Source organism: Staurois parvus, unplaced genomic scaffold, assembly GCF_062004578.1.
Source record: "Staurois parvus isolate SC_StPar_1 unplaced genomic scaffold, SC_StPar_1.0 ptg000140l, whole genome shotgun sequence".
Classification (NCBI taxonomy): Eukaryota; Metazoa; Chordata; class Amphibia; order Anura; family Ranidae; genus Staurois; species Staurois parvus.
The window spans coordinates 704587-729949 of NW_028317936.1; the positions used below are offsets into that span (position 1 = coordinate 704587).

At 46.2% G+C, this 25363-nt stretch overlaps 1 protein-coding gene across 2 annotated transcripts in view; it reads right to left on the minus strand.

Annotated features, from left to right (window-relative positions):
• The window catches only part of CCNB3 (cyclin B3), a 31578-nt gene extending 12245 nt beyond the window's left edge, over positions 1-19333 (minus strand). For both annotated transcript variants that reach the window (XM_089673535.1, XM_089673534.1), the window contains exons 1-7: positions 19187-19333; positions 11058-11160; positions 8449-8532; positions 3046-3146; positions 2405-2525; positions 2223-2327; positions 1725-1817 (exon numbers count right to left, since the gene is read on the minus strand). In XM_089673535.1, the coding sequence (XP_089529661.1) occupies positions 1725-1817; positions 2223-2327; positions 2405-2525; positions 3046-3146; positions 8449-8532; positions 11058-11150 (597 nt within the window). In that variant the 5' untranslated portion in view covers positions 11151-11160; positions 19187-19333. The remainder of the gene's footprint in view (positions 1-1724; positions 1818-2222; positions 2328-2404; positions 2526-3045; positions 3147-8448; positions 8533-11057; positions 11161-19186) is intronic.
• Between the last annotated feature and the right edge of the window lie 6030 nt (positions 19334-25363).

The following is a 25363-nucleotide window of genomic DNA, read 5'->3' on the forward strand; positions in this document are numbered from 1 at the left end:
CCTGGTCTGAAAATGACTTTAAATCCAAATTTTGAGTTGTTACCAGAGCAGATGGGAAATCAATCAATAGGGACACTGCTCTAACCCCTTTCAGGACGACTCCTTCATTCAAGTATTCTGTGAATGGAAAAGCAGATGAATGACAGGATCGCCACTATCTTTTCACCAAAAGCATTGTGGGAGAATGGTAAGAATAGCACAGAGGGCAGAAGAAAGCTTGTAAGACGTATAACTCTTCGCACTAGCCGCAATGGATACCAACAGCATCAAAAAGGGAAGCTGCTCAGGGAACTATCTGCTGGCTAGGATGGCAACATAAAAGAGAGGACATGGGATGCACACCATGGAACACATTATAGCAGAGACACCTTGCTGTTTGACCTCCAGCTGTCTTTTGTCCTTCTGTCTGCCACCATTCTTTCCCAAGTTACCCAGCTCCAATCTCTGCAATATTATATCTACCCATCTCAAATAAAATGAGGATACATACTCCATCCAAACTGCAATAATCTTCAAAGATGTATCCTCATTTTATTTGAAGTTTAATGATTGGGAGCCCACCATTGACACATCTCCTTGTATTGAACTTGGATTGAGACATAAAAAAAAAAAAAAAAAAGAAAAAGGGAGTGACTTGCCCTCTTTTTGTATGTCTATCTCTATCCATCTCTCCCGGGTTTAGAATGTGAACTTGAATAGAATTTTTTTTTTTTTATATTTCTATAGTGGCATTCTGACACTGGGGGTGAATGGACTAACTGCTACTGACATCCCAATGACACTAATACAGTGATCAGTGCTAATAAAAAGCACTCCCCTTACCTGGAAAATGCAAATCACGTGTAATTATGTATATACACACACACACACACACATATATTTATTATACACACACATACTGTATTTTCTTGTGGTTACCTATGGGTTTCCATTTGTATCCCGCAAAATTCTTCTGGCAGTTGTGGCTGCAATCTTTCTTGGTCTACCTGACCTTGGCTTGGTATCAAGAGATCCCCAAACTTTTCACTTCTTAATAGGTGATTTAACAGTACTGATTGGCATATTCAAGGTTTTGGACATCTTTTTATGTCCTTTTCCATCTTTATAAAGTTCCATTACCTTGTTACGCAGGACTTTTGACAGTTCTTTTCTGATCCCCATGGCTCAGTATCAAGCCTAGTCAGTGCTTCCACGCAAGAGCTAACAAACTCATTGACTATTTATACACTGACACTAATTGTAATTTAAAAAGCCACAGATGTGGGACATTAACCTCGAATTGGCATTTTAACCCATGTGTGTCACCTTGTGTGTCTGTACCAAGGCCAAACATTCCAGGGGAGGGGAACTTTTGATCTGGGCCATTTGGGTGATTTCGGTTATCATTATGATTTAAAAAAGGAGCCAAACAACTATGTGATCATAAATGGCTTCATATGATCATCATCCTTCAATAAAAGAGCATTTTTTGGCATGATCAGTCATATCTTCAATATCAATGCCACAATTTCCTCAAACTTTTGAGCACAACTGTATATGTATATATATATATATAGTGAGATATATATATATATATATATATATATTATAAAATTTTGCGCAGCCCTGCAGCAGCAATTATACTATAGGGTGGTGTGTAAGCAGTTACATATTAGAATTTTAAACAAAAAAAAATAAAAAATAATAAAACGAAAACACACACCGCACACAATTTCGGCACTAACCTGCACCTCCACCATCCAGTCCACCAGGATCGCCCTCATTTCCTTGCTGATATCACGCTGTGAATCAATATAATTGGGCAGTATGAATTTTTCCTGTGAAAGACACAAAGAAATATAAATTATTTTCGCAATACGAATGGATTAATTTGTTTTCAATGCATTTACAAATGTTTTTTAATCATGTCCCTTTATGCCTTTAAAGTGCACTCTACAAAAAAGAGTTTAACAGATAAAAGACTTTTTTTTTTTTTTTTATACTTTTTTCTGACCTCCGGAACAGATTCATTGGTCTTCAATGCATTCCTATGGGAAACCGCGTTTTGATTTACGAATTTTTCGCAATACAAAAGTCCCACAGAAAAAATTAATTCGTAAACCGAGGTACACCTGTATTTATCTTTGGTTTTGGATGCACCTAACAACTGACGAGTCCAAATGGAATTCTAAGGCGGGAGATGGATACAAAATGATGACCTGACATATTACAGGATAACTCACTTCTCTTGAACGCATGTAGTTGAATATGTCCAAGGCGTACTCCGAACTTGCAAATGGGTCACCCATTGAATCTTTATCAATGTCTTCAACATCTTTAGGCAAGCTCTGAAAATCATGCAGGCGGTGTTATTAAACATGGGGACTCCCAACATGACTAAGGGTGTGAGCAGCGTGATCAATACCTGTTCTGCAGGCTCCTCCTCCTTCTTTATCAGAGTCTTCACTTCTTCGGGGGTCACATTGGTATCTTTTTCATCCTTTACATCTACAGGCACCTCTATGGTGGCAACCTTTTTTGGAGCTCTGCAAGAAAAGTATTCAGAAAGCATGGTAAGTGAGGCAAGCTGACATAATTCAGTTAACATGGAATCTCAATGCTACTCATCTTCTCCAGCCTCTTTGAACCACTTCCAGTCTACATGCACCGAATTTAACATCAGCTGAAAATAAATAGCTGATCTGAATTGGACGATGCCTGAGAAATGTGGCTCAGCATGGCCACTCGTGGGCCCATGTGACAACGCAAGAGCACAATTTGAAGACATTTGTCAATATATGACAGAAAGTCCCTGAACAAAGAGCTTCATGGCAGGGTCACCAGAATAAAAACGAAAACCAAAAAAAATTACATGAATTTGTTAAAGCTGAGATTTTTTAATCGATTGGCTAGCAAACAAAACCTAGATGTATGCACTGTGGAGCTATAAAGTCTTAAAATTCTCAGCAGAGGTGATGACAACGGCATGTAAAACATTCTTAGCTCTCCCAGTTTACCTTCCCTTTAGTTAAAAAAGTAGAAAGCTGCGAGATGTGGTTCGCTCACCTTTTGGCATTGGTTTCATTATTTTTCGCGACGCCTTTTGTCTTCTTCAGAACCTTCTGCCCATCTTTCTTCTTCTGGAGCAGTTGTTGATTCTTATGTGCCTGCAGGAGACATTGGTTTATTCATAAAACTTCCAACTGGAAATCATCACCCCAGATCTTTGGATCTAGAGAGTTTTGATACCCACAACCAGGGCTGCTGATTTTGGGGTACAGGCACAACCCTTTTGTATTGCGCCCAGGCCCTATCACGCCAGCAGGCGGCCCAGTAGGAGTAATTTACAGTCCATAAGCCTCCTAATCCTGCCCCCCCCCCCCCTCTTCTCTCAGCTTCACATTCTCCATCTACAACAGAACCCACAACTTCATGGTCAGTGGTACAGCCTAACTAGCTTACTGCATGATAACTTTAGAGGATCATCTGTGCGCCATGCAAACAGCACCATAGCAACTGCTAAAGAACGGGCCCGATGGGCCAGTGGGTGCACCTTCTCCAGGTAAAGCTTCACTCAAAATCCTAGGGATGAGAGTCAGGGGGTCGCAGAGTGAGGCTTACTGGAGGGTGCATTGATGTAAAGTAATATGTAATGGGGGATCCAGGGGGATATAGCATATTGGGGTACAGAGTGTGAAGTAAGGGAGCTACAGAATGTGGGGTAATGGGGTATACAAGGAAAGAGTTTGGAGTAATGGGCGATGCACAATAGGGAGTAGTGGGGTATATAGGGGTACAGAGTGTGAACTAATGGGGTATAGAATGTGGGGTAATGGGGTATGCAAGGAGATGCAAATGATGAAGTAATGGGCGATGCAGAAAAGGAAGTATTGGGGTTAATAGGGGTACAAATTGTGAAGTAATGCGGTATGCAAAGAAAGAGTTTGGGGTAATGAGCAATGCGGAATAGGGAGTATTGGGGTATATAGGGGTACAAAGTGTGAAGTAATGGGGTACAGAATGCGGGGTAATGGGGTATACAAGGAGATGCAAAGTATGGGGTACAGAATGCAGGGTAATGGGGTATACAAGGAGATGCAAAGTATGGGGTAATGGGCGATGGTGAATAGGGAGTATTGGGGTATATAGGGGTACAAAGTGTGAAGTAATGGGGTATAGAATGCGGGGTAATGGGGTATGCAAAGTATGGGGTAATGGGCGATGCTGAATAAGGAGTATTGGGATATATAGGGGTACAGAGTGTGAAGTAATGGGGCTACAGAATGTGGGGCAATGTAGGGTGCAGGGGGTACTGCTAGAGTAGTGAGAGATGTAAGTGGTAGAGGATGCTCCAAGCTGGGGATGCAGAGTGCAGGATAATGGGGAGTTCATGGGTACACAATGTGGGATATTTGGAAAGGTCACCAATTGGATGGTACTGGGGGGCCATTGTCAGGTAGGTTCCCTATGATTTCTAATAGCGGTCCTGCCCGCAACACAACATATGGAATGCATTTTACCTCCTGCTCTTCCACCAGGGATGTGTGGACACAGCATCACACAGGGGCTTAAAGTGGAACGGATCTCTGGAAGGCAGAAGTCAAAGAACTGCTCACCAGTGTTGCCTGTGATGTATCTACAACTGACCTTTCCCCATTAATGATTTGGCATGCCTTGTTCTGCAGTCAGCCATCTTGGTAAAGGCAGGGACAGGAGCAGGTGGAGCCAGTGAGAGCTGTGGAGGGGATCCAGGAGATTGACACTCCCTTTGACACCTCCAGCAACTTGACAGCCCCAGCTCTGTGGAAGGGGGTCTCTTTCCAACACTCAGCTCTCAGAGCTCTCCCCACTAAGCTGTGCAGTGTGACTTCAGCTCTCCACCCCCTTTTTTCTGAACTCTCAGACAAGCTTTTTAAAATTCTGGACTTTGAAGGGATGTAGAGAGGAGAAGACTGCAGATAAACAGGTACAACTTAAGTAGGAGGATTTTTTTTTTCCATCTTTGTGTATCACCTGAGGCCAGTCACTTCACTGGATATAAATAAGTTTACTTTAATTTCACCTCAGCTACCGCTATGGAATATAGTAAAAATGCCCCCTTATTCCTTCCTGGCATGGACTCCTGAGCTAGATTCCAATGGTGGCTCCAGAAGGGGTTCTGTGATATTTACTCCCTGCCTATCCTTGAAGGAATAAATCTTTCAAATATTTTCAAGCGACCCATGCAGCCCCTGGCATTGAGCTATACTAATATATACAGTGGCACCACCCCTCTTGTTTTAACAACCTTTGAGAGTAAGTGCAGCACTAATCTCCGTACATCAGGCCTCATTTTCTATGATACAGGCCTTCATTTGGTCACCCAGGTCTTACCCCAAAGCACATTACCAGCTTTATAAACCATAAACAATGCTGCGCTACATTCAAACTAATTTATGTGAATGTGGAATCCAACATCTCAAATCAAAATTGTGACAATAATAATGACAATATAAATCTATACGTGCTTACTGATAATCAAAAATATCAAATAAATCACCCAAAAAAATGAAAAACACAAAACTGTATCTATACGTATGTGCATAAAAGAATACACATACATATAATTAAATCACACGTGCATATTGTGAAGTGAAAAAATAACCATAATAATGATACACGCAAAACTCAAAGTCCAAAAATAGAATGTTGAAGGTGAACAAAACAGTAAACGGTGTTTCCAAATAATACTGTAAGTGACCACAGGTGAAACAAATCGTGCAGGTATCTGGGTGTATATAGATCTTATGAATCCAACCACCTTCTGGATTAGCCTCTCACCTCATCCCTTCGACCCTTGCGGATCAAAGAGCAGTAATGGATCCCTCTCACAGATCCTCCAGGCACCAAAGCACTCCAAAACCGCTTTTCAAGATTTAATATTCCCACTCAGGCTCTTCTCCAGGAAAAGTTGAAATATCAATCTCTCAGAATGAGACAAAGGAATCCTCCCATAGTGTAGTATATTTATTATACCATAGGAACATATAATCTCTTATAAAAACGAACTTACGTAGCAGCCAGTCCACATTAGAACCTCATGCTTTCAGATGAGGATATATCTGTTGGGTGTACAGCTGGATACACAGGTGTACCAAGATGGCCGCCACGCCGGAAATACGTCACCGCGCTACGCCTAGGCGTAGCGCGGTGACGTATTTCCGGCGTGGCGGCCATCTTGGTACACCTGTGTATCCAGCTGTACACCCAACAGATATATCCTCATCTGAAAGCATGAGGTTCTAATGTGGACTGGCTGCTACGTAAGTTCGTTTTTATAAGAGATTATATGTTCCTATGGTATAATAAATATACTACACTATGGGAGGATTCCTTTGTCTCATTCTGAGAGATTGATATTTCAACTTTTCCTGGAGAAGAGCCTGAGTGGGAATATTAAATCTTGAAAAGCGGTTTTGGAGTGCTTTGGTGCCTGGAGGATCTGTGAGAGGGATCCATTACTGCTCTTTGATCCGCAAGGGTCGAAGGGATGAGGTGAGAGGCTAATCCAGAAGGTGGTTGGATTCATAAGATCTATATACACCCAGATACCTGCACGATTTGTTTCACCTGTGGTCACTTACAGTATTATTTGGAAACACCGTTTACTGTTTTGTTCACCTTCAACATTCTATTTTTGGACTTTGAGTTTTGCGTGTATCATTATTATGGTTATTTTTTCACTTCACAATATGCACGTGTGATTTAATTATATGTATGTGTATTCTTTTATGCACATACGTATAGATACAGTTTTGTGTTTTTCATTTTTTTGGGTGATTTATTTGATATTTTTGATTATCAGTAAGCACGTATAGATTTATATTGTCATTATTATTGTCACAATTTTGATTTGAGATGTTGGATTCCACATTCACATAAATTAGTTTGAATGTAGCGCAGCATTGTTTATGGTTTATATTCACTTGATCACTGGTATATGATTTAATGCTAGCAGCTTCTTTGGGGTTTATACATTTATTTATTTATTTTGGTTTAATTATTTTAAACACACATTTGGAGCGCAGGAGGGTCACACCACTATTGCTACAAACATTACCAGCTTTGATGGGAGAAGAAAATCTCTGCCTGAACAGGATTGAGCAAAAATATGGTTGGCTACAGCTAGGACCTCATTTAACATCCTAGCTATAGAAAACTCTACAACATTCTCTTCCGATGGTACCTTACGCCCTCTAGAATTGCTAAAAATGTACCCCAACGCTTGCCATTATGTTTTCGAATCTATGAACCAGAATCTATACAGTGATGGACTGACATACGCAAGGATCCGAATGAGGCCTATCATTTTTAATAACACCAAATTGCCCATTTATTGACGTCCCCTGCAATGAGGAGGTATGTCTTTGGCAGGAAGAGGTATGTCTTGGATGGGCAGGAAGTGTTGGGCAGAAAGTGGTAAGTCTTGGGTGGGGAGGAGGTGCTGGGCAGGAGGTGGTGTATCTTGGGTGGGCAAGAGGAGATGGGCAGGTGGAAGTATGTCTTGGGTGGGCAGGAGGGGATGGACAGGTGGAGGTATGCCTTGGGTGGGCAGAAGGTGTTGGGCAAGTGGGAGTATGTCTTGGGTGGGCAGGAGGTGTTGGAAAGGAAGAGGCAAGTCTTGGGTGGGAAGGAGGTGTTGGGAATGAGAAGATCGGTCTTGGGTGGGCAGAAGATGTTGGGCAGGTGGTATGTCTTGGGTGGGCAGGAGGTGTTGGGAAGGAGAAGATATGTCTTGGGTGGGCAGGAGGTGTTGGGAAGGAAGAGGCATGTCTTGGGTGAGCAGGATGTGCTGGGAAGGAAGAGGCATGTCTTGGGTTGGCAGGAGGTGTTGGGAAGGAAGAGGCATGTCTTGGGTGGGCAGAAGATGTTGGGCAGGAAGAGGCATGTCTTGGGTGGGCAGGAGGAGTTGGGAAGGAGAAGATAGGTCTTGGGTGGGCAGAAGATGTTGGGCAGGAGGAGGTATGTCTTGGTTGGGCAGGAGGTGTTGGGAAGGAGAAGATACTGTATGTCTTGGGTGGGCAGAAGATGTTGGGCAGGAAGAGGAATGTCTTGGGTGGGCAGAAGGTGTTGGGAAAGAAGAGGCATGTCTTGGGTGGGCAGGATGTGCTGGGAAGGAAGAGTCATGTCTTGGGTTGGCAGGAGGTGTTGGGAAGGAAGAAGCATGTCTTGGGTGGGCAGGAGGAGTTAGGCAGGTGAAGGTATGTCTCGGGTGGGCAGGAGGAGGTATGTCTTGGGTTGGCAGGAGGTGTTGAAAAAGAGAAGGTAGTCTTGGGTGGGCAAAAGATGATGTTCGGCAGGAGGAGGTATGTTTTGGGTGGGCAGGAGGAGTTGGACAGATGAAGGTGTGCCTTGGGTGGGCAAGTGGTATGTCTTGGGTGGGCAGGACAAGGAAGGTCTCAAGCAGGAGGTGTTCCTACAAATACTCACATTAGTGATGTCTCCAAATGCAGATCTCTTTTTTGCACCTCCTTGTGGGGAGGAAGGGGAGCGCTTTGTCTGGGTGCAATCCTCCTAAGGGGAAAAAATAAATAAATATATACAGAAAATATATGTTGAATTCTTGGATTTTCATACATTAATTCATACAACGGCAGAACCCTGATCTCCCAGATCTCACACACAAAAAGATGTATAGTGGGGCAAAAAAGTATTTAGTCAGCCACCAATTGTGCAAGTTCTCCCACTTAAAAAGATGAGAGAGGCCTGTAATTGGAATCATAGGTAGACCTCAACTATGAGAGACAAAATGAGAAAAAAAATCCAGACAATCACATTGGCTGATTTGGAAAGAATTTATTTGCAAATTATGGTGGTGAATAAGTATTTGGTCACCTACAAACAAGCAAGATTTCTGGCTCTCACAGACCTGTACCTTCTTCTTTAAGAGGCTCCTCTGTCCTGCACTCATTACCTGTATCAATGGCACCTGTTTGAACTTGTTATCAGTATAAAAGACACCTGTCCACAACCTCAAAACAGTCACACTCCAAACGCCACTATGGTGAAGACCAAAGAGCTGTCGAAGGACATCAGAAACAAAATTGTAGACCTGCACCAGGCTGGGAAGACTGAATCTGCAATAGGCAAGCAGCTTGGTGTGAACAAATCAACTGTGGGAGCAATAATTAGAAAATGGAAAACATACAAGACCACTGATAATCTCCCTCGATCTGCGGCTCCACACAAGATCTCACCCTGTGGGGTCAAAATGATCACAAGAACGGTGAGCAAAAATCCCAGGACCACACGGGGGGACCTAGTGAATGACCTGCAGAGAGCTGGGACCAACGTAACAAAGGCTACCATCAGTAACACACTACGCCGCCAGGGATCCTGCAGTGCCAGACGTGTCCCCCTGCTTAAGCCAGTACATGTCCGGGCCCGTCTGAAGTTTGCTAGAGAGCATTTGGATGATCCAGAAGAGGATTGGGAGAATGTCATATGGTCAGATGAAACCAAAATAGAACTGTTTGGTAGAAACACAACTCGTCGTGTTTGGAGGAGAGAGAATGCTGAGTTGCATCCAAAGAACACCATACCTGTGAAGCATGGGGGTGCCAACATCATGCTTTGGGGCTGTTTCTCCGCAAAGGGACCAGGACGACTGATCCATGTACAGGACAGAATGAATGGGGCCATGTATCGTGAGATTTTGAGTGCAAACCTCCTTCCATCAGCAAGGGCATTGAAGATGAAACGTGGCTGGGTCTTCCAACATGACAATGATCCCAAACATACCACCCGGGCAACGAAGGAGTGGCTTCGTAAGAAGCATTTCAAGGTTCTGGAGTGGCCTAGCCAGTCTCCAGATCTCAACCCCATAAAAAACCTTTGGAGGGAGTTGAAAGTCCGTGTTGCCCAGCGACAGCCCCAAAACATCACTGCTCTAGAGGAGATCTGCATGGAGGATGGGCCAACATACCAGCAACAGTGTGTGCCAACCTTGTGAAGACTTACAGGAAACGTTTGACCTCTGTCATTGCTAACAAAGGATATATAACAAAGTATTGAGATTAACTTTTGATATTGACCAAATACTTATTTTCCACCATAATTTGCAAATAAATTCTTTCCAAATCAGCCAATGTGATTGTCTGGATTTTTTTTTCTCATTTTGTCTCTCATAGTTGAGGTCTACCTATGATGCCAATTACAGGCCTCTCTCATCTTTTTAAGTGGGAGAACTTGCACAATTGGTGGCTGACTAAATACTTTTTTGCCCCACTGTATTGCATGCAAAAGCTGAACTCCGGATAGATGTAAAAGACAAATACTGCCGCTCTATATTCCATGCATAATAAAAATGTATATAAAGTTGATGTCCAGCTTTACTGGCACTTTAAATAGTTCACTTTGCCCAAGCTGTCCAAAACAAACTAATTTCTTACACCTGCATGTGTGCTCGCTGTATAAACTGTATACAGCACTGCGTACTGCCGGTGGGACAAGATCGTTCCGTCTCCCTCCTGGAATGAAAGTCGGTCTGAGGGGCGCCATTCATAGGCAGCTTTGTATTCTATCAATGAGATTGTGATCTCGTCATCAGCCCACCTCTCCGACTCAGCCAGAGGAAGCTTTGTGTTCATCGATAGAAAAAAAAGCTGCCTAGGAATGGCTGAGCACCCTTCATCCAGACTATTTCATTCTGGGAGGGAGACAGGAAGGTCTTGTCCCACTGCCGTGTGTAGATGAGGCTATATACAGTGTACTCAGCTGGTGCATTGGTTAGTGCAGGAAAAAGTTTGTTCTGGCCAGCTTGGCCTGAACGATTAAAAGCGACAGTAAAGCTGGACATCAGCCTTAAATGCCAGCAACATAAATCCCTGGTTTTAGCCTCCTGCAAGCTCCTGAATAGCAGACCAGGAGAGGGAGCCAATGAGTTGTGCCACAATGCAAGCAGCATTCTGATAGGAGGATAGAGCAGAGTGGAGAATTATCAGGTCCCCTCCCTAGCAGGACCGTGCTGTGTGACAGAGCTGGGTTCATCCCTGAACTGGATTAAAACAAATACAAAAAGTCAAATGAATGAGAAGTACCTTTCCGGGGGGAACATTTTCTTCAAACACGGGCTTCCCTTGACGAGGCAGTTTGGATAACGCAGGTCGGGGGTGACGAGTGGCAGGCAACATTTTGAGGTTTCTTAAAAAGAAAAAAAAAAAAAAGTGTTCATTAATATGCATAAGAATTTTTTTTCTTAGGCTTTTATGTTTGCAGCTGTACAAGTTATAAACCAGTGGCCTGTCCTACATGGGGCTCCTAAAGTATTTATAGCCAATTTGTAAACTTTGGATGGAGTAAAATAAAGCCAAGCTGGCCAAAACGAAAGCAGAGTATATCAAAAAGGTGGAGATCAGCTTTAAATATATATTGTACATTCATGTCAGTCCCTAACCCTCAAGGGGCGTGTAATCTAAGGTCCCCAACTTACATTCATACATACACATACTAGGGCCAATGCACCTACTACCATGTCTTTGGAGTATCAGAGGAAAGCGGAGTACCCGGAGGAAACCGACGCAGGCACAGGGAGAACATGCAAACTCCAGGCAGGTGGTGCTATGATTGGGATTCGAACAGATGACCTTCGTGCTGCTAGGCAGAAGCGTTAACCACTTAGCCACTGTGCTGCCCAGTTGTAAAAGACAGACGTGGGACATCTAGACACCACCACAAAGACCACAACACACCTTCTCTGCACATCACTGGCAGAACGTCTTGACGGAGGGGTTAGAGACTCGATAGGTCATAATATGTGGTAAAAATAGTGTTTTGAGCCAAAGTTTTACTGCCAAAACCCCACAATCACTGTCCATGTTAGTAAGCACCATGGCAAAATTGAAACAGGTTGCATTTTGGCAGGTAGTATCATCGTTAAAGTGGAACTGAACTGCATCTGGGCACCACAAACCAAAGATGCAATTTAATTCATTTTTAATCCTTAAAACAAACTTCCCCTTCCATCCATGTCTCCCTGCTTTATTTTGCTGAGACATCATTTTGAAAAACACCTCCTGGCATTTCTGGCTGTGGCCATCTTGAGTAAAGGCAGATGATTCATTTGGTAGTTACTTCCTGGAATCCATCTGCCCTTAGCTTAGGTATTGGCCCAATATAAATACGGTTTTGGTTAAACATTTTTGATTTCGTTTTTTAATCTGGACAACTAGCTTGTCATGAGGGACAAGTAGACTGGGACAATGATTTAGTCCCTGGACAAGTAGTTTTTTCAAAATTTTCCACACTCCTGAACCCCTCACCCAGAGTAACATTGCAAGCCGCATTTTCCCATTGGCAGATTTGAACCTCACAAAGGTCTCCATAACAACTCAAGGAACTTGTGGGCCCACCAATCTACTGACCATGGATTGGAAGAGATTGATCCAACAGGAGCCATATGCATATATGTGCACGGCCTCAGCGCTCCCACCACAGTTACCCGCCCACTGCCACAGTTACAGCGCTCCCGCCACGGTTACCTGCGCGCCGCCACAGCGCTCCCGCCACGGTTACCACGCACAGCTACAGCACTCCCGTCAGTTACCCACGGTCCGCCCTAGCACTCCCGCCACAGTTACAGCGCTCCCGCCACAGTTACCGGCGCCCAGAGCCCCCGCCACAGTTACGCGCGCCCCAGCGCTCCCGCCACAGTTACGCGCGCCCCAGCGCTCCCGCCACAGTTACGCGCGCCCCAGCGCTCCCGCCACAGTTACGCGCGCACCACTCTAGTGCTCCCACCACAGTTACCACGCACAGCTACAGTGCTCCCGCCACAGTTACCCGTGCTCCGCCACAGCACTCCCGCCACGGTTACCCGCGCTCCCGCCACGGTTACCCGCGCTCCCGCCACAGCGCTCCCGCCACGGTTACCCGCGCTCCCTCCACGGTTACCACGCACAGCTACAGCGCTCCTGTCAGTTACCCGCACTCCGCCCCAGCACCCCCACCACAGTTACCCGCGTACCGCCACAGTTACAGCGCTCCCGCCACAGTTACCCGCGCTCCACCCCAGAGCTCCCGCCACAGTTACTCGCACTCCGCCACAGTTACTGGTGGGTAACAGAAAGCTCCTGATCTCTATTTGTAATCGGGAGCTTTCTGATCACATGACCACTGTAACAGCTAATCATGGCAGTCACATGAATGAAATGCCCACCTCCCAGCGTCTGAAACCTCTTAAAGGGTCGGGAGGCGCTGGTGGGAAGCAGTTAAAAGCGCACCTGAATCACACTGCATGTATGTGATTGGCTGCCATAGAAACTCATGTGATTTCACTTGTCCCGCCATTCCATGTGACCCAGAAATCGCATCTGTGTGACCCAGGGCTGAAGACAACGGTAGAGGCTGGATGTATGTATGGTGGGAGCAAAGGGGGTGGCAGACCTCAATTGTTACAATGTATGGAGAGATAACATGACGTTGTACAATCTCCTACACACTCGCCATACATTGTAACAATCTGGTTGTACAATCTCTTACACATTGTAGCAATCTTGTTTTTAAAATCTCCTACCAATCAGATTGTACAACTAGATCGTTACAATGTATAAGTGAATATACAACCAGATCATTACAATGTATAGGTGAATATGCAACCAGATCATTACAATGTATAGGTGAACATACAGCCAGATCTTTACAATGTATAGGTGAAACTCAAAAAATTTGAATATCATGTAAAAGTTCATTTATTTCAGTGCAGCAACTTAAAAGGTGAAACTTACATATGAGATAGACTCATTACATACAAAGCAAGATAGTTCAAGCCGTGATTTGACATCATTGTGACATCATTGTGATGATTATGGCTTATAGCTCATGAAAACCCCAAATCCACAATCTCAGAAAATGAGAATATTGTGAAAAGGTGCAATATTCTCGGCTCAAAGTGTCCCACTATAATCAGCTAATTAAGCCATAACACCTGCAAAGGGTTCCTGAGCCTTTAAATGGTCTCTCAGTCTGGATCAGTAGGAATCACAATCATGGGAAAGACTGCTGACCTGACAGTTGTGCAGAAAACCATCATTGACACCCTCCATAAGGAGGGAAAGCCTCAAAAGGTAATTGCAAAAGAAGTTGGATGTTCCCAAAGTGCTGTATCAAAGCACATTAATAGAAAGTTATGTGGAAGGGAAAAGTGTGGAAGAAAAAGGTGCACAAGCAGCAGGGATGACCACAGTCTGGAGAGGATTGTCAGGAAAAGGACATTCAAAAGTGTTGGGGACTTTCACAAGGAGTGGACTGAGGCTGGAGTCAGTGCATCAAGAGCCACCACACACAGACAGATCCTGGACATGGGCTTCAAATGTTGTATTCCTCTTGTCAAGCCGCTCCTGAACAACAATGGCAGAATCGTCTTACCTGGGCTAAAGAAAAACAGACCTGGCCTGTTGCTCAGTGGTCCAAAGTCCTCTTTTCTGACGAGAGCAACTTTTGCATCTCATTTGGAAACCAAGGACCCCGAGTATGGAGGAAGAATGGAGAGGCCCAAGGACCCCGAGTATGGAGGAAGAATGGAGAGGCCAAAGGACCCCGAGTATGGAGGAAGAATGGAGAGGCCCAAGGACCCAGAGTTTGGAGGAAGAATGGAGAGGCCCAAGGACCCCGAGTATGGAGGAAGAATGGAGAGGCCCAAGGACCCCGAGTATGGAGGAAGAATGGAGAGGCCCAAGGACCCCGAGTATGGAGGAAGAATGGAGAGGCCCAAGGACCCCGAGTATGGAGGAAGAATGGAGAGGCCCAAGGACCCCAAGTATGGAGGAAGAATGGAGAGGCCCAAGGACCCAGAGTATGGAGGAAGAATGGAGAGGCCCAAGGATCCCGAATATGGAGGAAGAATGGAGAGGCCCAAGGACCCCGAGTATGGAGGAAGAATGGAGAGGCACAAGGATCCCGAATATGGAGGAAGAATGGAGAGGCACAAGGACCCAGAGTATGGAGGAAGAATGCAGAGGCACAAGGACCCAGAGTATGGAGGAAGAATGGAGAGGCACAAGGACCCAGAGTATGGAGGAAGAATGCAGAGGCACACACTGCAAGATGCTTGAAGTCCAGTGTGAAGTTTCCACAGTCTGTGCTGATTTGGGGAGCCATGTCATCTGTTGGTGTTGGTCCACTGTGCTTCATTAAGTCCAGGGTCAACGCAGCCGTCTACCAGGAGATTTTGGAGCACTTCATGCTTCCTTCCGCAGACCAGCTTTATGTGGATGCCGACTTCATTTTCCAGCAGGACTTGGCACCTGCCCACACTGCCAAAAGCACCAAAACCTGGTTCAATGACTGTGGGATTACTGTGCTTGATTGGCCAGCAAACTCGCCTGACCTGAACCCCATAGAGAATCTATGGGGCATTGCCAAGAGAAAGATGAGAGACATGAGACCAAACAATGCAGAAGAGCTGAAGGCCGCTATTGAAGCATCCTGGTCTTCCATAACACCTCAGCAGTGCCACAGGCTGATAGCTTCCATGCCACGCCGCATTGAGACAGTAATTGCTGCAAAAGGGGCCCAAACCAAGTACTGAGTACATATGCATGCTTCTACTTTTCAGAGGTCCGATATTGTTCTATGTACAATCCGTGTTTTATTGATTGCATGTAATATTCTCATTTTCTGAGACAGACAGCCGGGTCCCAAGTGCGCATGCGCAAGAAGCAGTGCTCTTTGTGAATGGTAAGGCGGTACCTGGGACACATGACAGATCCCAGAAGCCGCCGGACCAATCACAAAGCGCAGCGCTTCTCGCGCATGCGCACTGGGCATCCGGCTGTCCGACGAGCGCCCACACTACAGAAGCCGGGAAGACAACGCGCGGCTGGATAGAGGAACAGGTAAGATAAAAAAAAAACTCTGCGGAAGTAAGAGCGGGTACCTGTCAAATTCAGGTACCCGCTCCCCCCCCCTCCCCAAAGGTCAGCAGTCATCTGTACTGTCCGCAGTCTCTGGTCATCCCTGTGCTTTCCGCAGTCTCTGGTCATCCCTGTGCTATGTCTGCAGTCTCTGGTCATCCCTGTGCTATGTCTGCAGTCTCTGGTCATCCCTGTGCTATGTCTGCAGTCTCTGGTCATCCCTGTGCTATGTCTGCAGTCTCTGGTCATCCCTGTGCTATGTCTGCAGTCTCTGGTCATCCCTGTGCTATGTCTGCAGTCTCTGGTCATCCCTGTACTGTCTGCAGTCTCTGGTCATCCCTGTACTGTCTGCAGTCTCTGGTCATCCCTGTACTGTCTGCAGTCTCTGGTCATCCCTGTACTGTCTGCAGTCTCTGGTCATCCCTGTACTGTCTGCAGTCTCTGGTCATCCCTGTACTGTCTGCAGTCTCTGGTCATCCCTGTACTGTCTGCAGTCTCTGGTCATCTCTGTACTGTCCTCAGTCTCTGGTCATCCCTGTACTGTCCGCAGTCTCTGGTCATCTCCTGTACTGTCCGCAGTCTCTGGTCATCTCCTGTACTGTGTCCGCAGTCTCTGGTCATCTCCTGTACTGTGTCCGCAGTCTCTGGTCATCTCCTGTACTGTGTCCGCAGTCTCTGGTCATCCCTGTGCTTTCCGCAGTCTCTGGTCATCTCCTGTACTGTGTCTGCAGTCTCTGGTCATCTCCTGTACTGTGTCCGCAGTCTCTGGTCATCTCCTGTACTGTGTCCGCAGTCTCTGGTCATCTCCTGTACTGTGTCCGCAGTCTCTGGTCATCTCCTGTACTGTGTCCGCAGTCTCTGGTCATCTCCTGTACTGTGTCCGCAGTCTCTGGTCATCTCCTGTACTGTGTCCGCAGTCTCTGGTCATCTCCTGTACTGTGTCCGCAGTCTCTGGTCATCTCCTGTACCGTGTCCGCAGTCTCTGGTCATCTCCTGTACCGTGTCCGCAGTCTCTGGTCATCCCCTATACCGTGTCCGCAGTCTCTGGTCATCCCCTGTACCGTGTCCGCAGTCTCTGGTCATCTCCTGTACTGTCCGCAGTCTCTGGTCATCTCCTGTACTGTGTCCGCAGTCTCTGGTCATCTCCTGTACTGTGTCCGCAGTCTCTGGTCATCCCCTGTACTGTGTCCGCAGTCTCTGGTCATCTCCTGTACTGTGTCCGCAGTCTCTGGTCATCCCTGTGCTTTCCGCAGTCTCTGGTCATCTCCTGTACTGTCCGCAGTCTCTGGTCATCCCTGTACTGTGTCCGCAGTCTCTGGTCATCCCTGTACTGTGTCCGCAGTCTCTGGTCATCCCTGTACTGTGTCCGCAGTCTCTGGTCATCCCTGTACTGTGTCCGCAGTCTCTGGTCATCCCTGTACTGTGTCCGCAGTCTCTGGTCATCCCTGTACTGTGTCCGCAGTCTCTGGTCATCCCTGTACTGTGTCCGCAGTCTCTGGTCATCCCTGTACTGTGTCCGCAGTCTCTGGTCATCCCTGTACTGTGTCCGCAGTCTCTGGTCATCCCTGTACTGTGTCCGCAGTCTCTGGTCATCCCTGTACTGTGTCCGCAGTCTCTGGTCATCCCTGTACTGTGTCCGCAGTCTCTGGTCATCTCCTGTACTGTGTCCACAGTCTCTGGTCATCTCCTGTACTGTCCGCAGTCTCTGGTCATCTCCTGTACTGTCCGCAGTCTCTGGTCATCTCCTGTACTGTCCGCAGTCTCTGGTCATCTCCTGTACTGTCCGCAGTCTCTGGTCATCTCCTGTACTGTCCGCAGTCTCTGGTCATCTCCTGTACTGTCCGCAGTCTCTGGTCATCCCTGTACTGTTAATTCGTTTGCACTACTGTACGAGTTGTTTTTTCTAAACCAAAAGCTCGATATTCAGGTTTCATTGCAGTGTTGGCACTTTGAAAGAAATAAGTTGGTTTTGGGTTGCAGTTTGGGCACTCGGGCTCAAAAAGGTTCGCCATCACTGATATAGAGGATTAGCACAATATACTTTCAACATACATTGTAACAATCCGGTTGTACAATCTATACATCGTAATAATCTTTTTAAAACAAGGATGATTACAAGTGAGTGTTTAGGAGATTGTACAATCTGATTGTTACAGCGTAGGGCGAGATTAAATTATATTGTGCAGTCTTCTATACATTGTAACAATCTGGTTGTACAACCTAATTGGTAGGAGATTTTAAAAACAAGATTACTGCAATGTATAAGAGATTGTACGACCTGATTGTTACAATGTATGGTGAGTGTATAGAAGAGAGTACAATTACATTGTAACAATCCGGCTGTACAATCACCTATACATTGTAACAGGGGTGGACTGATCATTTGGAAACTTGGGCACTGCCCGAGGGCCCGGGGTCAGTAGGGGGCCCCATGAGATGCCCCTGGTACCTTTTTCATAGGCTTTTTTGAATTTGGGCAAGGACACAGGGGCCCCATGATCCCCTATTGCCCGGGGGCCCCATGAGTTGTCAGTCTGCTTCTGCATTGTAACAATCCAGTTGTACAATCACCTATACATTGTAACCATCCGGTTGTACAATCACCTATACATTGTAATCATCGAGTTGTACAATCACCTATACATTGTAACCATCCAGTTGTACAATCACCTATACATTGTAACAATCCGGCTGTACAATCGCCTATACATTGTAACAATCTGGTTGTACAATCACCTATACATTGTAACAATCTGGTTGTACAATCTAATTGGTAGGAGATTTTAAAAACAAGATTACTGCAATGTATAAGAGATCGTATGACCTGATTGTTACAATGTGTGGCCAGCATATAGGAGACCTTACAATCAGATTATTACAACGTATGGTGAGTGTATAGAAGACCGTACAATTACATTGTAACAATCTGGTTGTACGGTCCCTCATACATTGTAACAATCTGGTTGTACAATCTGATTGGTAGGAGATTTTTAAAACATTATTACAATGTATAGGGGATTGTACAACCAAATTGTTACCATGTATGGGGAGTGTGTAAGAGATTGTACGATCTGATTGGTACAATGCACAGCAAGTGTATGGGAGACCGTACAATCAGATTGGTACAATGTATGGTGAGCGTATAGATCGTACAACATCCATACACACTCTGAGATTGTACGATCGGATTGTTCTCTTATGAGGAGTGTGTATACAGATTGTACAATGCGGAGTATAGGAGGACACGCACTGTACGATGAATGGAGGATGATGGAGTCCGATCTCCCGGTGTATGTCCCCCCCCCCCTAGCACCCACCTGCTAGCCAGCAGCAGCAGCCCGGTGTGGTCTCGGATGTCAGGCTGTCCTCTGGATGGATCGGATCAATCGGACGATTCCAGCACCACCCGACCTCCTCCGCATCTACAATAGAAAAGTTTAAAACCCGCGACCCCGCCCACCTCTCTCTCCTATTGGTCCTCTACCGGCCAGTGAGATGGCAGAGCTCCGTGCGTTGTCATGGAGACCTATAGGAGGTTCAAATCCGCCAATTGGGAAATGCGGTATCTGGTGACATTGAGAAGGGCGGGGCTGAGGACAAGGGAGGCGGGGCGGTCGGTGTGCTGTGTTGAAACTGGAATAGACTGGGAGGCCAAGGAGGACGTTACCTAAGGAGTCTGGGCGGAGCTGGGCGGAGCTGGGCGGACGGTGTTGAGTTGTTTGAGAGTAAAAAGTGTGTGAGTAGGCGGGGCGGAAGGCCGGGGGCGGGACCTAAAGATGGTGGGCGGAAGATGGGCAGCTGTAGTAGTATTCTGCGCCCCTGTGTCTTCTGGGCATGCGTCTCCGTACAAGTGATCATAGGTATCTGCATCAATACGAGTCCCCGGGGAGGGGGGGGTGCACCTATCTCTGAGGGGGGGTCAGTAAGGCTGGGGGGGTCTATCAGTTCTAGCAGGGAAGGATGTGGGGGTCTTTCAATCTGTGGGATGCCTGTCACTCTGGGGGTGCTCTGTCAGTTTGGGGCGGTCAGTGGAGAGAAGGGGGAAGTAGTTGGGGGTGTCAGTCCGGGTAAACGGGGGTCTGCTAGTGGAGGGCTGTGCCAGTAGTTGGAGGTCTGTCAGGGGGGGGGGGGGGGTGTCAGTAGTTGAAGACCTGTCAGTGGGGGGGTGGTGCCAGTAGTTGGGGGTCTGTCAGTGGGGGGGGTGTCAGTAGTTGGGGGTCTGTCAGTGGGGGGGGCGGTGTCAGTAGTTGGGGGTCTGTCAGTGGGGGGGCGGTTTCAGTAGTTGGGGGTCTGTCAGTGGGGGGGGCAGTGTCAGTAGTTGGGGGTGGGGGTCTGTCAGTGGGGGTGCGGTTTCAGTAGTTGGGGGTCTGTCAGTGGAGGGCGGGGTCAGTAGTTGGGGGTCTGTTAGGGGCAGGGGCAGTAGTTGGGGGTGGGGGTCTGTCAGTGAAGGGCGGTGTCAGTAGTTGGGGGTCTGTCAGTGGAGGGCGGTGTCAGTAGTTGGGGGTCTGTCAGTGGAGGGCGGGGTCAGTAGTTGAAGACCTGTCAGTGGGGGAGGGGTCAGTAGTTGGGGGTCTGTCAGTGGAGGGAGGAGTCAGTAGTTGGGGGTCTGTCAGTGGGGGGCGGTGTCAGGTGTGGGTGGGGTCAGTAGTTGGGGGTGGGGGTCTGTCAGTGAAGGGCGGTGTCAGTAGTTGGGGGTGGGGTCTGTCAGTGTAGGGCGGGGTCAGTAGTTGGGGGTGGGGGTATGTCAGTGAAGGGCGGTGTCAATAGTTGGGGGTCTGTAAGTGGAGGGCGGTGTCAGTAGTTGAAGACCTGTCAGTGGGGGAGGGGTCAGTAGTTGGGGGTCTGTCAGTGGAGAGAGGTGTCAGTAGTTGGGGGTCTGTCAGTGGGGGGCGGTGTCAGTAGGTGGGGTCAGTAGTTGCGGGAGGTGTCAGTAGTTGGGGGCCTGTCAGTAGAGGATGGTGTCAGTAGTTGGGGGTGTGTCAGTGGAGGGCGGTGTCAGTAGTTGGGGGTGAGGGCAGTGTCTGTAGTTAAAAACCTGTCAGTGGGGGAGGGGTCAGTAGTTGGGGGTGGCGCCTGATTTAATATTGTTAAGACTTCCCCGGCCCCCCAATCATACATGATAAAATTATTATATTTTAGGGTGACAATTGTCCCTCTGGTCCACAAGGAAGCTCTCGGGGGGGGGGGGGGGGGGGGCTCCCCGGTATCATTGATTCTTGTGGTAAACGGAAGAAACGGTGTCATTATCCTCTGGCTTTATCCCGCGCCTCCATTGTAGCATCTCGTTATGTTCCTGAACTCCTTCCATGTATTCTTGTTTATTTCAGATTAATAAAATATTCTGATTTGAAATTTAGTTTTGAGAGGAAAGACACTTGTCAAGTCCCAGACAGTATTTTTTTAGGACATACAAATGTAAATTTATAGTAAAAAATGAAAACCAACAACACCAAAAGTAAGCTCCACCCGCCTAAAAAAAAATATATATATATATATATCAGCATAAATGAGTCCACCCCAACAGGTTTGGCAGAAAACTTTCCTTCATTTTCTATGGGACACTATACTACAGAATCCCGCCACAAATGCAGCCCATTGGTTGCAAACAAGATTTGTTCATTTGCGCACACCAAAAAAGGACTTTTCCTAACAAATTCATCCAAGACCATGTTGCAGAAATGAACACACCCCAACGAAAGTCTTGGGAGCAAAGCTAAATTTTAGACAACAAAATCCTAATGAACAAGAATTCAATTCCAGGTAAGTCTAATTCATTAAACAGGTGTCCAGCAGACAGGTGATTATAAAGGGGCGGTACTTAACAGAAAACCCCTCCCATTTCATGCTGTCCGTAATGGCACCGTATGGAAGAGAAATGTCACAAGGCCTGAGAAAGACAATAATTTCTTTACACAAGAAAGGCGAAGGCTACAAGAAGGTCAGCACAGCTTTACTGATCAGTCAGAATACTGTAGCAAAAGTTACACAAAAATGTAACAAAGATGGAACTGCAACCATCTCACAGAGACGTCCAGGCTGTCCACGAAAGTTAATACCTCGACAGGAGCGTCTTCTGATGAGAAGGGTTGAAGAAAATCGCCATGCAAGTTCACTGCAGTTATCTAAAAAAGTAGAAAGCAAACTGGGGTGATTGTTGCCCGTGACACAATACGGCATACACTGCAGAGGAATGGCATGCATGGGTGTCGTCCACGAAAGAAGCCTCTCCTAAAGCCCATGCACAAAAAAGCTCGCCTAGAATTTGCCAGGACCCATGCTGAAAAAGAAGAAGACTACTGGGACTCTGTACTCTGGAGTGATGAGACCAAGATAAATGTTTTTGGAATTGACAGGGCGGCACGGGTGCACAAATAACATATATAAGTGATTTTGCATTTCCGGGTAGGGGGCACGGGCACTCCCTACCCACGCCACCATTCGCTGCCGCATCTGTCAATCACTCGCCAGCGCCCGGTGTAATTACTCGCCAATGCCTGGTGATTTACAAGGATCTCCGATGGGGAGGAGGACTGTTTTGTTTACTAACAGTCCTCCTGCGTCAGCTCGGGCACACTGCACAACACAGCCATCCACAGCAGTGTGGTTATAGTGGAGCACCAACACACCACCCCCTAGTAAAACACCCAGCACACAGTTAACCCTTTGATCGCCCCTCATATTAACCCCTTCCTGCTCAGTGCCATTAGTACAGTGTCAGTGCTTTTTTTTTTTAGCACTGATCACTGTATTGGTGTCACTGGGGAAGTCAGTGACACCAAGTCAGTTCACCCCAGTGTCACTATAAGTCGCTGGTCACTGCCATTACTAGTAAAAATGAAAAAAAAAATCCCAGTATCTATACCGCTCTTTGAAAACGCTAAAACTTTCATGCAAACCAATTCATTTACACGTATTGGGATTTTTCTTTAGCAAAGAGACGGAGCAGAATACATTTTGACGTAACTTTATGATGAAATTGGATTTTTTAAAAATTTTTTACTGGACATGTTTAATAGCAAAAAGTCAAATATATTGTTTTTTCTCAATATTTTCAGTCTTTTTTTTTTATAGTGCAAAAAATAAAAATGCACAGGCGATCAAATACCACCGAAAGAAAGCTCTATTCATGGGAAGAAAAAAAAAGGATGTAAATTTAATTTCGGTGCAGTGTTGCATGACTGCTCAATTGTCAGTTAAAGTAACGCAGCGCCATAGCACAAAAAAATGGCCTGGTCAAGAAGGGGGGGAAACCCTCAGGAGGGCAAGTGGTTAAAACGGTATGGCGTCGCAAAGGTGAGGAGTACAAAGAAAAATGCATGGTGCCTACTGTGAAACGTGGTGGCAGTGTCCTTCTGTGGGGCTGCATGAGTGCTGCTTGTGTCGGGGAGCTGCATTTCATTGATGGTGTCATGAATTTACAGATGTACTGCTCTATAGAGAAGATGCTACCATCACTCCATGCCCTTGGTCATCGTGCACTTTTCCAACATGACAATGATCCCAAACACACATCTAAGGCCACTGTTGTGTTTCTGAAGAGTGAAAGTGATTCAGTGGCCAAGTACGTCTCTTGATCTGAACCCAGACAAGTGGAGCATCACTCTCCATTCAGCATCCAGGCTCTAAAAGAGGTCATTCCTGAAGAATGGAAAGAGATCGATGTTGCAATATGTCGCCAATTTGTTCATTCCACGCCTAGAAGCCTTGGTGCCGTCCTTACAAATCATGGAGATCATACAAGATACTAGATGGAGGGGTTTTTGTTGTGGGGGGATTCATTTTTGCATCAACTCGTTTGAGTAAAACTGAAGATTTTGTCATCTACGTTCTATTATTAACTTTACTGTAATGAGCCGAACAAATGTTCTATAAAACTATTTTGTCAAAATTTTGGAAATTGTTCTTGTGTGTTCATTGAGATATTGATTCAAAGTTTACTTTTCAAAAGGGGTGTACTCATTTATTCTGAGCATTGTATATAATATATATATATATATATATATATACATACACGGGGCAGCACAGTGGCCAAATGGTTAGCACTTCCGTCTGGCAGTACTAGGGTCGTTGGTTTGAATCCCAGCCACGGCACCTCCTGCCTGGAGTTTGCATGTTCTCCCTGTGTCTGCGTGGGTTTCCTCCGGGTACTCCGGTTTCCTCCCACATTCCAAAGACATGCTGGTAGGTGAATTGGATCCTGTCTAAATTGTCCCTAGTATGTGTATGTATGAATGTGAGTTAGGGACCTTAGATGGTACACACCTCGACTGTTAGGGACTGATGTGAATGTACAATATATACAGGTGAAACTCGAAAAATTAGAATATCGTGCAAAAGTTCATTTATTTCAGTGCAGCAACTTAAAAGGTAAAACTAATATATGAGATAGACTCATTACATGCATAGCAAGATAGTTCAAGCCGTGATTTGTCATAATTTTGATGATTATGGCTTACAGCTCATGAAAACCCCAAATCCACAATCTCAGAAAATGAGAATATTACATGCAATCAATAAAACAAGGATTGTACATAGAACAATATCAGACCTCTGAAAAGTATAAGCATGCATATGTACTCAGTACTTGGTTTGGGCCCCTTTTGTAGCAATCACTGCCTCAATGCGGCGTGGCATGGAAGCTATCAGCCTGTGGCACTGCTGAGGTGTTATGGAAGACCAGGATGCTTCAATAGCGGCCTTCAGCTCTTCTGCATTGTTCGGTCTCATGTCTCTCATCTTTCTCTTGGCAATGCCCCATAGATTCTCTATGGGGTTCAGGTCAGGCGAGTTTGCTGGCCAATCAAGCACAGTAATCCCACAGTCATTGAACCAGGTTTTGGTGCTTTTGGCAGTGTGGGCAGGTGCCAAGTCCTGCTGGAAAATGAAGTCAGCATCCCCATAAAGCTCGTCTGCGGAAGGAAGCATGAAGTGCTCCAAAATCTGATAGACAGCTGCGTTGACCCTGGACTTAATGAAGCACAGTGGTCCAACACCAGCAGATGACATGGCTCCCCAAATCAACACAGACTGTGGAAACTTCACACTGGACTTCAAGCATCTTGCAGTGTGTGCCTCTCCATTCTTCCTCCATACTCGGGGTCCTTGTGCCTCTCCATTCTTCTTCAATACTCGGGGTCCTTGTGCCTCTCCATTCTTCCTCCATACTCGGGGTCCTTGGGCCTCTCCATTCTTCCTCCATACTCTGGGTCCTTGGGCCTCTCCATTCTTCCTCCATACTCTGGGTCCTTGGTTTCCAAATGAGATGCAAAAGTTGCTCTCATTAGAAAAGAGGACTTTGGACCACTGAGCAACAGACCAGGTCTGTTTTTCTTTAGCCCAGGTAGGACGCTTCGGACGTTGTTTGTTGTTCAGGAGCGGCTTGACAAGAGGAATACGACATTTGAAGCCCATGTCGAGGATCCATCTGTGTGTGGTGGCTCTTGATGCACTGACTCCAGCCTCAGTCCACTCCTTGTGAAAGTCCCCAACACTTT